Consider the following 16,936-nt stretch of genomic DNA (forward strand, 5'->3'; position numbering starts at 1 on the left):
CGTGAGTTTTCCTCAACTGAGTTTTAAAATAGATTTCGAGAGCTCTTTGGTTGTGGTATGTACTGTCCTTTAGGTCGATGTTGAGCTATTTTAGAGTATGATTTGAAATGCCTGAAGCTTTCTACAAAAAGATTTTTAAAAGTATTGTGATTTCACTTAAAGGAGTAAAAATAAAATATTTTGCTTGTGTATGCCTGTTTGCTTTTGTGTCTGTGCATATATCTTGTGCATGCCTGTGTATATTTGTGTCAGCCTGCATGTATGACAATATGTCTTTGTATGGGTATGTGGGTGTTTGTAGTAAAATAATGATGTATCCAGTGTGTGTAGATGTAAGGGAAATAGCGGTGCATTTCTGTGAGTGTCAGTGAGTGTAAATGCAAGCATCTGTCAGTGTTTTAAGAGTGTCAGTGATCTTCAAGGTCTTTATGTGTGTGTGTGCCTAACTGTCTGTTAGAGTGTGGATATCAGTGTGGAATGATTGGGTTTCTATTGATTAAGATGATTGCAGTATCATTTTATAGTGCCTCATACCCGTGATTAGGTCCTAAAGTGCTTCTTGACTATGAGGTAACACACAATGGTAAATGTTCCGTGTGGTTGACAGAATGGTGGTTTATAATGTGACCTATGAGAGAAGATCTTTGGTGTTGCATGAAGGAAGAGATGTAGTAGCATATGTGGGTGACTGGTTATTTCTTCATGGACTTGGCCATGGTGTCACACTGGTTAGCTGAGATTAGGTATGTCATCTGTTTGGGAACAGCTAAGTCATAACTGACTTCCTGAATTTCAGGTGAACATGGATATTGCTCATGTTTGAGGTAGTCAGTTTCAGAGTTTTGGGTGTCTTAACAGAGAGTACAACCAATGCAAGTACAGGCTACAAATATGGGGTGCCATTCATAAGTGGAAGATCTTATTGTGTATGCTATGACAATAAGTGCAATAGATGTAGAGTGCTCTGAAGGAGTAGCACCTGGCCACCAGTAACCAGTGGAGCACGTATAGGGATGGAGTCATTTGATCAGAGGGTGTAATAGCTTTCTGACTGACACATTCTAAATTCCATCTCTGATTTGTACTAGAAAGGAAGGAATAGTCCAGGCCCATCAGTATCTGAGTGATGGTGGCCTCGACTTTCTGAAGGAAACCGAGATGTGGAAAATGCTGCACATCGTTTGCCACAATTAAGAAGAAGGCACTTCTGGTAACTTGATTCACTTGCAATGCTAGGAAGATCGGAGTTCTTGATCACTTACATGTTTTGTTGATGGCACCAGATGTGGTCAAAGTTCCTAGGGTCAGATGGTTGTAGTGAGGCAATTATCCCAGGTCCTAAAAGTGAAGTCACATCCTATTAAATTGTCAAGCTTGTGGATGATATGGGAGTAGTCTGTGTAGTTGTAACAGGTTAGACTGATGGACCTGAGATCTAGTTGTGTATTGAGTTATCCACTTAAGAAGAACACAGGAAATATTGATTTCTGTGGTATGCCGAAGTTATTGTGGAAAGGAGTTGGAAAGTATGATGGGAATGCACAAGTGCCTGATCTGCTGGAAAGGTAGGAGGAGATCCAATCTGAGATAGGTGCTTGAATGCTGAGATCTTATGGCCTCAGTTCTGGAGTGGAGATGGAAATCAAGGCAGAAGTGGTTACAATGGCAGGTGAGAACCCTGTGTGGCTACTAGAGATTTTCTTCTAGGGTACTGGATGAAGGTTGCTCTTTCAATGGGTGTGCCAAGGAACGGTTCATTGGAGATTGGTTGGTAGCTGGCGAAATTGAGATTTTGTTCCTTCACATTCATTTCAGAAGGCAATCTTGAGGTCTTTGGCGAAGATGCCTGCCTTTACAGAGCTGTTGTGGATCATTTTATCTGGGGTAGTGGCAGTAGTGAGAGTGGGACATTATTAAAAACTTCAGACTGGCAAGTTTTCGCAGGGAATCCAGCCAGGTCACCAGCCTTCAGCAGTTCCTTTAAATGAAGCAGCAAGAATTGCTTGGTGGCGGACAGGATGGGTTTTGTGTCAAAGGGTGACATCTTGGGTTTAGTGACCTGAAAAAAAAAGCTGATGGATGACTTGATATTATGGAAGTGTTCCATGGTTTTGTCTTTTATGACAATGTGCAATGCAGGTGCGGATTTGGGAGCTAACAATTTGGACAGAAGCACATACTAGTTTACAAAATTCAGAGAGGGTCTTATGCAGTTTCTTGTATGGGCATTTAACTATTGAGATATGATGTGAGTAGTAGAGTTGTGTAGTTTATGAACTGACAGATTTGCATGAACTTTTCTTGTTGTTAGAAGTGTAGATTTTGTTGGGAAGGTTCACTCTCTTTACTGACATTTCAGGATTCGTTTTTCTTTTTTCACTGGGCTTATATAGTTTATTTTTAGTCTGAGGGTCTTTGGTCGATTTTTCTGATGAGAGGAGACTTTCAGAGGAATCAGACTGTTGATGTTTTCAAAAGAAAAAAGGAAGAATTGTTTCACTTTTGTTATGCAGTTAAGAGACAATTAGTTAACAATTAAGAGTGATAAGATTAGGCTTGATTCATAGTCAATGTAGACTTTTATCCGTTTTTGTTATAACTGCAATGGTGTTGACCATTACCTTATTTTGAAGTGCATGGTGTGGTGAAAGCACAAGATGAAGGGGAGATTTCTTGTGACCTCGATGAGTCCTAGTGGAGAAAATACTGCATCCAGGGGAACGTCTGTCTGAGTATGTTGAAATTGAACTAGCTTGGAAAAAGTTGAAAGCCTACAGGTTTGACACAAGTGATCTCGTTTGGGAGTTTTTCTTGATTGAACCAGATGCTCAAGTCTCCAAGGATAAAGAGGTTGTTATGTGTGAATAATTCAGAAAAAAGAGGTAACCCCGTGTCCCTCAGAACCTGGGTGGTATATAGTTAAACAAAAAATGGCTCTGTCGGGTAGAAACAAACGTTAGTTGGGGAAGCGTTGACTGCAAATGACAGGATAAGCTCTCCCACACGCATCAAATGAACAAATAATACAATTAACCTGGTACTTAAAGAAAATGTGAACTGGAAAGAATTGCTTATGAAAAAGATATTTATATCAGAATTACTTCATTCAATGATATCTACATTCCAATGATAGACTGTCCAAAACAATTGAATACAGAAATATAATAATAAAGTGTGTAAGGGTGACAATGGTGTAAGGTGCTCAGGTGGTGAACAATATATACAGTGTAAGTTTGTTCAGATTTTATATACAGGTATAAAATAGGCCAGATGTTGATTTTATTCCAGAGATTTCTATCTTCAGTGGCATAGATTCCTGGTTGTAATGGGTCATGGGTCAATAAAGGCACATGTGTTGTCTCTAACCACCTACGCGGATGACACTCAGTTGGTGCTGGCTGTACACAGGGATGGTCCAGCAGTTGCCTCGAGATTCCAGGAGGGGATGCTAGCCATCTGCTCCTGGATGTCGAGGAACTGCTTGAAACTAAACTCTGATAAGACCGAGGTGATGACCTTTGGCAGCCTCTCTCCGGACTGGTCTCCCATTTGGTGGCCAAAGCAGATGGGACCCCCTCCTGTCCCGGTGACCAAGGTCAGAAACCTAGGAGTCCTGTTTGACAACAAATTGTCTTTTAAACAACATGTGAACACCGTGGTCTGGTCATCTTTTTTCATGCTGAGAAAAATTAAAAAGCTGCTTCCATACCTTCCAGCCTCAGCAGGTAAAACATTGATAACCACCCTGGTCTTCTCTAAAATTGATTATAGTAATGCCCTTTTCCTCAACTCACAAGAACAAATCCTAAATAAGCTGCAGTCCATTCAGAATGCAGCGGCCCGGGTCCTGCTAGGTATTCCTAAACATCATTCTACCTCCTTGGCCATACGCCATCTTCACTGGTTGCGAATCAGAAGTAGGATTAAGTTCAAGGCACTCTGTATTGCCTATAAGGCCATACACGGGATTGGACCTGGTTTTTTTAGGAAAGCCTTTCGGATCTATGTGCCCTGAAGATCGTTGCGATCAGCCTCCATCTTTCTACTACCCGTCCCTCGCACCAGAACTGTCACCTGGGGAGACAGACGTTTCTTGGTGGCAACCCCCAGACTCTGGAACTCCCTACCCATATCAATCAAAACCTGTCCCACTCTCATTTCCTTCCGTCGATCATTGAAGACCTGGTTATTTGACCAATGATTCCTCCAGTTGGCTCTTGTCCCATGAAGTCCTTAATGCGCCGAGACACCTTAGGGTATTTGTTGCGCAATACAAATTACGTAAAATAAATAAATAAATAAATAATGGACCTAGTGTGATCGTCAATGTTTCGACCCTTGGGTGCCCTGGTTGGTGGTCACGGCGGGTCTTCCTCCAGACAGGTGGGTGCAGGGGGGGTAAGGAGGGTTTGATTTGATGACAGTCCTCCTGAAAGCCGGGTTTGACTCAGCCTGGGAAGGTGAAGCGCGAAGAGGTGCTTTGTGCGTCCACTGGAAACAATCTTGCTGCTGGAAAATTCTGATCCGCGAGGGATGGGAAGCGATCACATGCGTCATCTGCTCATAAGTCATTGTGTGTTATGTGTGAATAGTCACTAGCTGTGAGAAACAGAACTGAGATTGCATGTTTCTGCGCACGTGTGAGTGCCATTTTATATCAGAGTAAGTATACGTCCATGTCTTTGTGATCATATGTGTATATTCGTCTGTGAGTATGGGCTGGTGTGAGAGAGATAGAGAACGAGATATCTTGTGCAAGTGAGATATCTTGTGCAAGTGCATTCACTAGCAAGCGTGAGGGGGAGGGGGTTCAGGGTCACACTAAGGCACTACCACTGCTGTTCGGTTGTCATCAGGAAATATGGTTACCCCTTTGTCCACTGCACCATCTTGAATTGTTGTGCAAGAACAAACGAAACCAGTGTTTCATCTTTCTATGAAGGAAATAAAAGAATCCTGAAAATATGATTTGGCTCAATCATACCACAGTAATCAGTTGTACAAAACAGCAATCTGTTCCAAATGTTTGGTGAAAGTCAACAAATTTAGAGAATTATGGCAGACTATTTGTCCACAATTACAGTTACCAAACACCACAAACCTTTCTATAGTCACTATACCATTGGTCTGTGGAAAAATGTGCTCAAAAGTTGCATAAGACTATTTATATCCACCACAGACTGGGCTCTTGACATCAGTACATAAGGGCACTTGGCCAACCACTCAGCGTGCACCTATTGCTATGCTGAATATACAGATATCTCTTAGGGCGGTCAGCCTCTTCATGAAATTCAGCTTCAACATTTGCAAGATTTGGATCAATAGTTGTCATAAATGAACATGGAACTAATATTATGAGAGCAATGTAAGTTGATAAATACTTCAGCGGGCCCTATTGTGAAAACTAAATCAATCTGACCTTGCAAGATTTCCAAACAGAAAATAAAGACTGATGGGATAATAGTCATCTGTGACAAAGTTTATGTGGAATACAGCAATCATTTGAAGACCAGAAGCTTTTACAAAAGATAAAAAAAGGCAGAATGACTTTGCCACCATGTCCATAAACATGGGTTTTTGACTGTGTGGAATGTGAGTCTGTATTTGTTTTACCCCATCTGGTTTGAACAATACAAATACCTTAAAGACTTTGCAATGCCAGACTAATGTGACTCCTCAGCAGTGGGGGCTAATCAGGTGGCTTTTCCACAATACAATGTCAATTGAATAGGCTACAAAGGCAGAGGCAGCAGTAATACACTTCTATGAGCCAAACAACTTTTGGGGTCATGTCCTAAGTGACCAGATAGTACTGAGATGATAATTCAGAAAAAGGAATAACTTTGAAGCTCTGGTAAGTAGCATACTGAGGACATACTAAAATGCCAAGATCAGGAAAAACAAACTAGATCCAGAGGTGTCCATATGTGCTGCTGAGGTGGATCCCTGTTACAGATCCGAACTGTCTTTTTTATGTGTCCAATTCAGATGCTAAGCTTCTTAAATACAAGAGATGGATCCTCAACAGAACTGTGCTGCTTGCAATGAAGAGACAGAGAATTCAGTTGCAAGCAATTAGTAAACTGGTCTCTGCACAGAACAGTTACAGTATCACTATTACAAATGACACCATTAACTCCACCACCACCACGCTCATACTACACGCACAGCAACAATAATTATCCCTCCCTACATCACCAGTTAAAGACATTCCCTATTTTATAGAAATGCGAAGGTGTCACTGTAAATGCTTTTCTAAATTTAGAAATGTGGCATATTGACACCAAACTGAAACATGTCAATAGTAAGAAAGACATCAGAGTAAACGCTACAGCTGTATTTGGGATTCGGTTCAATGGAGAAAAAAGCATAGTCGTACTGGCATTGGATTGTGAAATGGAGGAGATCTCATTTAAGCAGATTTACGGCCAAAGGATGCATTTCCTGCTGCCATTGTACAATCCCACAGGTTTCAGTGCCACTGGCAGTAATCAGCAATAACAAACCAATCACTGTGTTAACTTTAAAGGTTTAGAGGCTAAATTTGCTGTAAAATTATAGGCGTTTGTTACACCAGGTAGATATTGGGAGACATGGACCAGCACATAAAACAGCCAAGGACTGATGAACCTCTCCTAGTTAACAATATTTTTACATCATGTGTTTTGAATGATACACACGATATAATACAAAAATTACAGTCATCATAAAAAAGGGTAAAATCTCATTACCAACTTACACAATGGTACATGCATGATCAATATAGTATTATGAAACATAGGACATCTGATTGAGCATCGATGGCAATCTGTTTTGCTAAATTGTAACAACTGGTGCAGAGCAAGCTGCCTATGTGTTTCTCGGCAGCCACTGTGTATTTACATGCCATATTCCATGACCGTTATGAATTAATATTATATGGTAATATAAAGTACGTACTCCAGGTCCTCTATCTTACACCATTTTGCCCAGCGTTTTTTTTATAGTTCTGCAAACATTCCCTGCTCATATACATTTCTTTTCCAGTGATGCTGAAACAGTCCTTATCTACAGGCTCATTACCAACTTTTACTGTTGTTTTTCCACCCCACAATAACACTATTTTCCATTTGGTAAAAGTCAATTCCACTATACAGAATAGAAGTTTATTTTTAGGAGATGCTTGGTCTTACTAAATCGTCTCCCCAACATAATTTAATGTTTCCATCTAATTCCGTCTCCAAGCGTTTGGTAATTCTCTCCCACTACTTGGCTCTTTTAGGGCATTAACACCACCCTTGGATATAGGTTCCATTCACTCCAGGATTGGAGGTTGGGCGCCCCTAAATATTCTCCACGGTCACAAGGCCACCTTCCGTCTCATGACGATCCTCCTCCCTGCTGTGACAGAAATTTTTCCCAATTACAACCGAGGTCTTGATGCATTTTCAAGCACATCCTTAACAAGTATTTGCCACAATGTTGACGCTGGAGGGCAGGATGTTCTAACATGACTATGAGGCCACTAAGGTAAGAGGTAGGATTTCTATTACAAATTAGGTCCTTAGGCTACAGCAACAACAGGTATGTCATGTCAGAGCTTCATTCTCCCGCCAACTGTCCAATCTCTTAGTTTCTACTCCATGTATGTACACATCAACATTCTATTTGATCATTCACTTTAAGCATTCCAGATAACAGCGCAGACATCCAGGGAATAGAGACCACCAGGACAATACAAATACTCCACAAAAGCACTGCTGTTTTTCCATCACAACCACTTTCAAGTAATTAGATAGGGTATAGGGAAATTTGATACAACCTGAAAATGTCCTGGATTTAACCTACACTTCTGCTGGGGGAAAGTAATATGCATGTTATTTAGTTGACATGGACCACTACTTGCGTGAGTGACTGAGTAATGATTTAGGATTCTGGTTAGGGGTCTGAAAAACAAATACCTGGTCTGTAATTAACTGAAACCACCATCAGCAAACAGACATCTGCTTAACAGTCAAATATGTTGCTCTTAGTTAGGAGAGGTGGAAGCAGAACTATAATCAAAACTTAGAAATGCAACATGAAGTGCTGTGGTAGTGCCACGTATCACCTCCCATACCAATAACTTCCATATCCTGGTGGATTAATTTAACCTTTTTGGTAAACACTGTCTAACCTTTTGCAGCAAGACAATTGTTGCATTTAATGTATCTAGATATCTGAATCCACCCAGAATGTCACAGTTATATCTGTGAAGCTCCTGCTTTTAAATGTGTTGCAGCAGAGCAGACTTCCTTAGAATCGGGCACAAGGTCTTTATGATAGCAGTCTTGTAGAAGGACAAGGTTGGTATTATGCTCATTTGTGTCATTGTTGTCTGCTTTTCTGAAAATCTTTAATACCTTTTTGATTCAAATGGCAGAGAGGAGCACCACTTCCTTATTTTTTTTAGAAAGAGGCTATCATTTTTGGGGGAATCAGTTGTGGCTCTCCATAACAAAGGACTGGAAATGTTACATAATCACTGACTGAATGGTGTAACTTTTCTTATCTACCATTTGAAAGCTCCTATTACGAGTTTCAAACTTCTGCAGCTTTGGGCAACCCTCGTTTTAAATTAACGTTACATTAGGTAATGATGTCATGTGGAGCTAACTACAATTTGCAGAGGAGAGCTTTACAGGGGAAGATTTTGCTCAACGTTAATAATTATTAAAATTATGTATTTTACATGGCACTGGAATATAGAAACTAGGATGTCATCAGTATATGAATCTGGAAAAGTGCACTGTACAGTCATTATTGTACAAACTGAGGCATATTGCATGATTTTTCAATAAATCACTTGATTTATTTTGTTTAAGTGTAAAATCTGGGATGAGAACTCAACCACTAAAATCTAAACTGCTCACCAAAATTTGGGGTCAGGTGTGACCTTTTACTGCTGCTGCCTCTTCTGTAGTAATGATAATTCACAATTGCGAGGAATCATTGGGCTACTTGGAATCTCTGGATCATAATATATGCTGATTTAGTACTTCTTCTGGCCAATTCATAGCTTCCTGTGTAAAATATTTGTTTGAAGCTACCCTTCAGGTAGGTAACCACTTCTACAGTATTGTAGCTCAGTTTCCTAAAAAAAACATGCAAACTGTATTCATCTCCATGATGCACAATAACAAAAGTGTTAAAAAGATTACATACACAAGATAAATATGACAGCAGCTTACCTGGGTTGAAACGCTGATTTCCAGCTTTAAAACCTCATCTAATAAACGAAGTAAATTCTGGAACTCTGGGTCATGATAGTCAAAGCGATCACCGAAACTGATGGCACAGATAACATTTGAAACGCTGCAGTTGATATGAAAGTGAGGGTCAAATGGCTGACCTACATGAAATACAAAAATATAGTGGTCAAAATATAGGTAACTCTTCACAATGTCAATGCAAAGGAAACGTATTATTTGTTACTTTAATTGGAACAGGATGACATCTGATGGAATTGTATGATGAGATGTACCCAGGTAGCTATGTTATGATGGGGTAGCAAGGGAGTTAACGTCTGCTGTCTAGCTGGGAAGACCTCTTCGTCTTGTGGTCTGAGATGCAATAAGGTACAAGAAAAACAGACATCTCCAAGTGATTCTTGCACAACATTATACAGGGACGTTCCCAATACATTTCATGCACATATCTTCTCAGGAGGTTCTACAACATTTATTTTATTTTTATTTTAATTTCTTCTATAGCGCAGGAATCAATCCCGTAAGGGTATCTCCGCGCTTTGCCAACTAAGAAGGTGTAAGGAAGAGCAACCTAAGGTTTATGTGGATGGAAATGCTTCTAGGAAAAGAAGGGTTTTTAATGCCTTTCTGAAGGATATGTGATTTATGGTGGTTCTTAGGTCAGTGGGAAGATTGTTCCAGAGGGCAGGGCCAACAGCGGAGAAAGCACGGTCTCCATACCTAATCTTCTTTGTGTTGGGAGGTTTTAACAGGGCTTGGTTGCAGGAGCGGAGGGACCTGCTGGGCTGATATAATTCAAGAGACTGGGCTAGATATTTAGGGCTTGCTCCATACAGACATTTATGTACCGTGCAACAGATCTTAAAATGGATGCGCTGTCGTATGGGAAGCCAGTGCAGTTCTTTCAGCAAGGGCTTAGAAGGAGTCCTGGCAGGTGCACCCATGACCAGTCTGGCTGCTGTATTCTGGGCCACCTGTAAGCGGCCTACTGCATCCGTATTGGCTAATGTCAGCAGGCTGTTACAGTAGTCCAGGCGGCTGGTTACCAAGGCCTGTACAAGTGTCTTTCTACATGAGGCAGGAAGAAAAGGGAAGACACGCCTGAGTAGGCCTATGGTATGAAAACATACACCAGCTATGTAGTTGGTGTGTTCTTTCATGGTTAATTTTTGATCCAACTTCACTCCAAGATTTTTAACATGTGATTTGGGTACAGGTACTGGGCCAAGGTCGAGTGGCCACCAGTCAGGGGTCCAAAGAATGCTTGCTTTGCCAAAGAGCAAGACCTCAGTCTTTGTTACATTACACTGGAGGCAGTTCCTCGCCATCCAGTGTGACACCGCTCTCATACCCTCAGCAAAATTCCCCTTGATTTTAGGGTCAAGGGTGCTGAAAGGGTAGAGGAGCTGAGTGTCATCAGCGTAGGAGACCGGTATGAACCCGTATTTCCGCACAATCTCAGCAAGGGGGGCCACATAGACATTGAACAATGTAGGGCTAAGGCATGAGCCCTGTGGCACCCCCTTAGTGAGCCCCCTTGAGATGGAACGAAAGGGGCCCAGGCTGATAGATTGTGATCTCCCGGCGAGGAAACTCTCCAACCAAGATAGTGCTACGCCTCCGATTCCTACTCCTTGCAGCCGGTTCAGTAAGATGTTATGAGACACGGTATCGAAGGCTGCGGACAGGTCCAACAGCACTAGAATCATGGAGCCCCCTCGATCTTGTGACATTTTAATCTGATCTGTCACAGAGAGGAGGGCTGATTCAGTGCTGTGGTTGGGCCTGAATCCAGATTGGGATTGGTCCAGGCCCCCTGTCGCTTCGATGAAATTGGAGAGGGTAGTGTTGACGTGCTTCTCTGCCAGTTTGCTGATGAAAGGAAGGAGAGAAATCGGGCGAAGGTTGGAGAGTGTAGACCAGGGCGAGGTGGAATTTTTGCGGATAGGGTTCACTACCGCTTCCTTCCAGGCAGATGGGAGTTGGCCCTTGGCAAAAGACAGGTTAAGTAGGTTCTGAATATGAGGACCCAGTATCTCGATTAACGGGGAGATAAATTTAGCTGGTATCAGGTCAGTGGGAGAACCAGATTTAGTTTGGTTAATGAGAGTGGTCAGGTCCTTAATGGTTATTTTTGGGATGTCCAGGAGAGTATCTCCAGAAGTCAGTTGCGGGGCAGTTTCAGGGACCTCAGTTCCCAGGGTGTCAGAGACTATAGTGATTTTTTTATGTATTACTTCAATTTTGTCCTCAAAGAACTGAGATATTTCGTCGCATAGTTCTTGGGTAAAGGTGTCTGGACTTTCACATACTTCAGGATTAGTGAAAGTTTGAATGATTTTAAATAGCTCTCTTGTAGAGTTGCCTGCCTCTGCAATTTGAATGGTCAGACTTATTTTCCTAGCTTTTTTGATATTTTTGTAGTAGGAGGACATAGCCTCCAGGTAGTGACTCTTGTCTTCACTATTACCTGTACGTCTCCACAATTTTTCCATTTTTCTGCATTTCTTCTTTTCTGTTTTGAGAGCTTCCGTATACCATGTTTCCCTTTTCGCTATGGTGGGTTTTTTGGCATTTTTCTGAGGAGCTAGTGAGTCAATAGCTGTCATCAAAGTAGAATTGAACATGGAGAGAGCAGTATCGATATTGTCGAAGTTGGTGAGTAGGGGTTGTTTCCAAATTTGAGTGAGTTTGGGAAGAGTAATTTTGTGCCATGGCCTGCGTTTAATAGAGTGAGTAGCCGGGTGGTTAGTGGAATTGGATAGGTGTGGTATGGAGAAGTCAATAAGTTTATGATCCGACCAGTTAATATGTTTAGGGGGATAACAATGGACATTAGGTTGGGTAGTAAGGATCAGGTCTAATGTGTGACCACCCGAATGAGTGGGGCCACTGCTTCTAGGGAGTAAACCTAGCAGAGCAAGGTCAGTAAGGAATGCATTAGTATCCTGATGGTCAGCAATATCAATATGAAAATTGAAATCTCCAAGTAAAATGAAGTTTTCATTCGCTTTCAAATAGGGGGCTAGTAATTCAGTGAGAGCAAGGGAAAAACCAGCATTGGGTCCAGGTGGACGGTAAACCAAGGCTCCTTTCCATTGTGTTTTTGAGTTAATTTTTAAATGAAAGATGAGTACTTCCATAGTAGGGAGCATCACCTGCTCTAGGACTCTAATACTCAGGGTGTCTCTGTATATAATAGCGATTCCGCCTCCCACCTTCACAGGACGGTCGAGGCGAAGAATTTTATATCCCATGGGTATCCCTAGGGTGATAGTGGGGATAGTATGAGGTTTCAGCCATGTTTCAGTTAAGAAACATATCTTAGGTTGAGTGTTGTAAATAATATCCCACAGTTCTATACAGTGCTTGGGGAGTGATCTGACATTTAGCAAAAAGCTATCCCCGTTTCCCTGAACGTCAGTATTATCTGTAGGCCGTCCAGAAATGACGTGGGAAGGCAAGGCTTGAAAACCGCATTTGATACAAGAAAAAGGTCCCTCAGGACACGAAAGCGATGTGTTTTTACAGCAGTATTGCTGTGGGGGTTGTAGTGCCCTAAGTGCCTGTGGAGCATACCTGATACAAGGAGTGGGGGAGGCGCAGTCCATAGTGGCAAGGACAAGGAGGGTGGCCCCTAGCCCCGTCTGGTCGCGGACGGGCGCAGACGGGCCACTCTTTGGCTACTCTTCGGCGTTGTCTTCGGCTCACCTGCGCGCGAACGCTGCGCGCACGGAAGGGGCGAGGGCTAAATAGCCCCGTCAGCCCTGTCCGCTAGAGCGCTAACCGCTCCGCAAACCCGGAAGTGGTGTTCTCCCTCCCCGGTAAACAATCACGGGGAGGCGGGGAAGCGAGCGAGTGCTCAGAAAGTGTTGTCAGCGTGTGTGTGCGAGTATGTGCACCATTTAATTCTAGTGACACAAATTAGGGAAAGTTTAAAAAACACAATTTCACAGTTTTCAGTTTAAAATACAATTATGCGCAACACGCTACAATGAAGCAGTGCAGTGCCAAACTGGTAGTCTAATGGGGATTTGGGGGGGCAGCCGAGCATTGGGGTGTCTGCCCTTGTGTACTTTGGGGGAGTGGAGTAGTTGGAAGACAGTCCATTTATTTACGCCCAAGGTATATACAGCCGAGCATTTTGAGGTGACCAGCCACCATTTTGTCTAGGTGGCTGGTATCTGTTGGGATCCGTTTTGGCCCACCTCCCTTTTAAGTAGGTGTTTTGGGGTGAGGGGGGGGTTCTTACATGTCCCAGCCCTTATTTGGTAGACTTTGGAAAGGGTGTGCAGCAGGAGGGAGGGGGGGTTAACTATGTATGATTATCGCTTTGAAGCAGGTGCCGAGGCCGTTGGTGAGAAGTTGCCATGGTTTACCAAAGTTTACTGTTGCTGACAGCAGCAATTCAGGCTGGAACGGAACGGGTAGTCAAGTGCACGCATGGAGGAACCAGGAATTTAAAAGGACATGTAGGAAGGTTAGTAAGCTAGAGGTTAATAGTTGTAGAAAAGAAGTAGGGGAGTTTTAAGGTATAAGTTGCAGTTGATCAGCTCTGGAGCAAGTACACAGTTGCAGAATTAAGTTGCTGTGGGGGGGGCATTTAGAGGTGGGGTAGCCTAACATAGGTTAACAGCTTTGTATAGTGATGTTTGTAGTTTTGTAAGACAAAGGCCCAGGTTGTTGTTTGTAATGCACACATATTTCAATAACGCAACCTTTTTCACACAAACCTGGTGTCAGTGGTCGGTGCAGCTCCCCGTTTTCTCTCCCCAATTGGGGCTCATATCCCGGCCATTTTCAATAGCGGGAATGAACTACGCAAGCTGCATCACACAAGTCCCACAATATCATTTAAAGTCCGGACTAGGCACTCTTGCTCCCTGGTCCCAGTTGTCTTGTGACGCAGGAGACATAGCCGGAAAGTGGTGATGTGCAGATCACGAAGAAGAAAATCCGAAGATAGAGACAAGGGCCTGATGCAACCAGCCCCTACATCCCAGTTTGTCGGGACAGGCAGACTGTGAGACTGCTAGGTTGGGGTGGGTTGATGAGCCTGAAGTGATCGTTGTGGTCCACTTTAAGGACCAGAACAGCAGCTGAGACCAACACTTCGGATGCCATTGGAGGAAGCAGCAAGCACTGTCGGGATACTAATGGATTAAGACTGATACAGTTTCTGAATCTCTGCCATGTTCTGGAGGGGTCTGAATTGTGTGACAGCGCCTTCTTAATAGGGTGAGCTCACAGAAAGTAGATTCCTGCCCTCCATATAGCCTGTTTTTAGGCCCTGAATAGTGACTTTTGGGGGAAGTGGAGTTGTGAGGTGTGGAGAAAGCTAAGTAACAAACAGTTTCAAGACTTTTCAGTGCTCCTAGTCAAGTAGCTTGCAACATGGTAACTGTCCCACCAATCCTGTGAGCTTGATTCCCACTTAGATTTGAGTGGAGGAGGAAAGAGGTCTTGGCCTTCCTTTTCTTAAGAGACAGTTTGGCCCACCACCCCACTGAAGTGGTTGACATGAAGGTGGTGGCCTCTCTTGAGGTGAGCGTACACTGTACTGATGGACGGGTCAATCATTCTAGGACGCCCTGGGTGGTAGCAGTGAAATAATGCTCGTCTTTAAGGACTCCCTTTCTGAGGAGGGGGGTGGAAGGTTCTATGATTAATGTACAGTCCACTTGCTGCTGGTACTGGAACGATGCATTAATAGGTTATCTGGGTGGTTAGATTGAATACAGGGAATGTTCACCCTCCACAGGAACTGAGAAAGCAGAATCAAATAACAGCTGGAATCTAGGTGTTACTGAGATTTCCTAATAAAAATATACTTCATGGCTGATCCCAGATCCCACTTAATTGCTCTTCACAATGCCCACTGACTGATCATGGCACCTTAGTTGAATGGATGCAGGTTGGTGTGTTGCCATTACTTTGCTCAGAGAAAGAGATTGCTCAGTGGCAGTTGGCCTCCAATATTATCAGTATTCTTGGAGTATACCTCCAATCACACTTCCTACATCACTAAGGGCAAACAGCCAACAGCTGGAACACAAGGCACTTAAGATAAATATACCCACCCAGGAGGCTGCAATCAAGCACAAAGCCACCTACATCAAGCAGAGACTCTGCATGCTCTAGTGTTGATGTGGAAGTCACATTAGACATTTCGTCAAGCCATCAATAAGTCCAGGGAGACTACTGATGCTAAAATTGGAGCTGTAGGGGAAGATGTCATGGTATTGAGACAAGACCTGAGACCAGCAGTAGACAGTATTAATAAGGCTGAGGGTCATGCCTCAGAACTAAAAGAAACTACAAAACACAATCTCCAAACTTTCAGCAACATCTAGAAATCTGGCGGCATGAGCATAGGATAAGGAAGTATAAGCTTGTCTGATTAACCTGTATGGCGTGCGGTTCTTAGATCAATGGATGAGGTCACTGCTGCCTCAAGAGATGCTTTCCTTGTGCTTCATCATGGAACATGTGCATAGAGCACTCATACAAAGACTGCCTTAATGAACTTCCATTTGCTCCATTATTACCTGTTGCTTTATTTACATGGACAGACAGGAGATCCTCCAATTTGCACAGAACCAGGAGCCATTATTGTATGATTCTCAAAAAATGATTGTCTTTCCGGATTACACTTAATCTAGTGCAACAACAGAGAAAATCATTTATGGAGGCCAAAAGCAAACTCAGATCACTGAATATCTGATATATGCTCTCCTACCCAGCAAACTTACCAATTTTTTTACCAATACCAGCCATTGACATTCTTCTTCAAGACCCTGGATGCAGTATTGCAGTGGGTAGAAGAAAGACAAGACATCTGACCACACAAGCAATCACCGTTTGATGATGCCCCAATCCCGATTATAAGAGTCCAATAGCCAAAAAACCCTGATGCTTACTCCAGAAACTGAAATTGATCTTGATCAACTGTACACATATTGTCAAATATTCCACCTCACCAGGGATACAAATAGAAGAAGGTGGAGGATGCTGGATCAGGGAGGAAGATACTGTCCCACCTTCTGAATTAACCTCTATATAACTCCAAATTATCCACCTTTGCTACTTGCAACAATCCTCTCACCAAATTGTATCGTTTATCCTGACTATCGCTACGCCGGAAACAATGTCAGAGATGTATACTGGTGGGGATCTGGGGGTAGGGAATAAGTGACTAATGGCAATATGGTGATATCCCTCTTGAGGGCCGACATACTCCTTTGCTTTGAATTTTACGTTTCTTCTGTTTTTACTGTTCTTGAGTTTTCTTTGGGGAATAGTTGGGATATCAGGTAAGATGCATCGATTGCAGAGTTCGCATCGATCTTTGTTCTTTCCTGTGACAAATACTTCATGTTCACTTTGCCATTTGAAAATGCATTTAAAATGTTTTCCTGCTTCCTTGATACCTTTTGAAAAATTGAGCCCTGCTGCGGAGACATATACATCAATATGCACCTAGGTCTTTTCCTTAATGGCTAGCCCCAAATGTAAACCCTGTGAGAGTCAGATACAAATATCTAAACATGGAAAGTAAATGGTCTGCTAGATATGCTCAAAAGAACTGAGCTTCTCAACGCAGCCAAAATGCTCAACTCAGACCTACTCTTTCTGCATGAGACACATCTTATGGGAAATAAGTGTCCGTTCCTTGAGCAAATGGGTTTTTCACAGGTGTTTCATTCAGG

The 16,936-nt window shown here is 42.6% G+C and overlaps 1 protein-coding gene across 2 annotated transcripts in view; it reads right to left on the reverse strand.

The window, feature by feature from the left end:
• Positions 1–16,936, reverse strand: part of LOC147747315 (cytochrome P450 2J2-like) — a 423,976-nt gene that overhangs the window by 242,714 nt on the left and 164,326 nt on the right. For both annotated transcript variants that reach the window (XR_015307548.1, XM_086953115.1), the window contains exon 4: positions 9,210–9,370. Coding sequence is in view for 1 of the 2 variants with exons in the window: in XM_086953115.1 (XP_086809241.1) it covers positions 9,210–9,370 (161 nt within the window). In the remaining variant the exon portion in view is untranslated. The remainder of the gene's footprint in view (positions 1–9,209; positions 9,371–16,936) is intronic.

The sequence above is a fragment of the Lissotriton vulgaris genome, chromosome 1_1, assembly GCF_964263255.1.
Source record: "Lissotriton vulgaris chromosome 1_1, aLisVul1.2, whole genome shotgun sequence".
NCBI lineage: Eukaryota > Metazoa > Chordata > Amphibia > Caudata > Salamandridae > Lissotriton > Lissotriton vulgaris.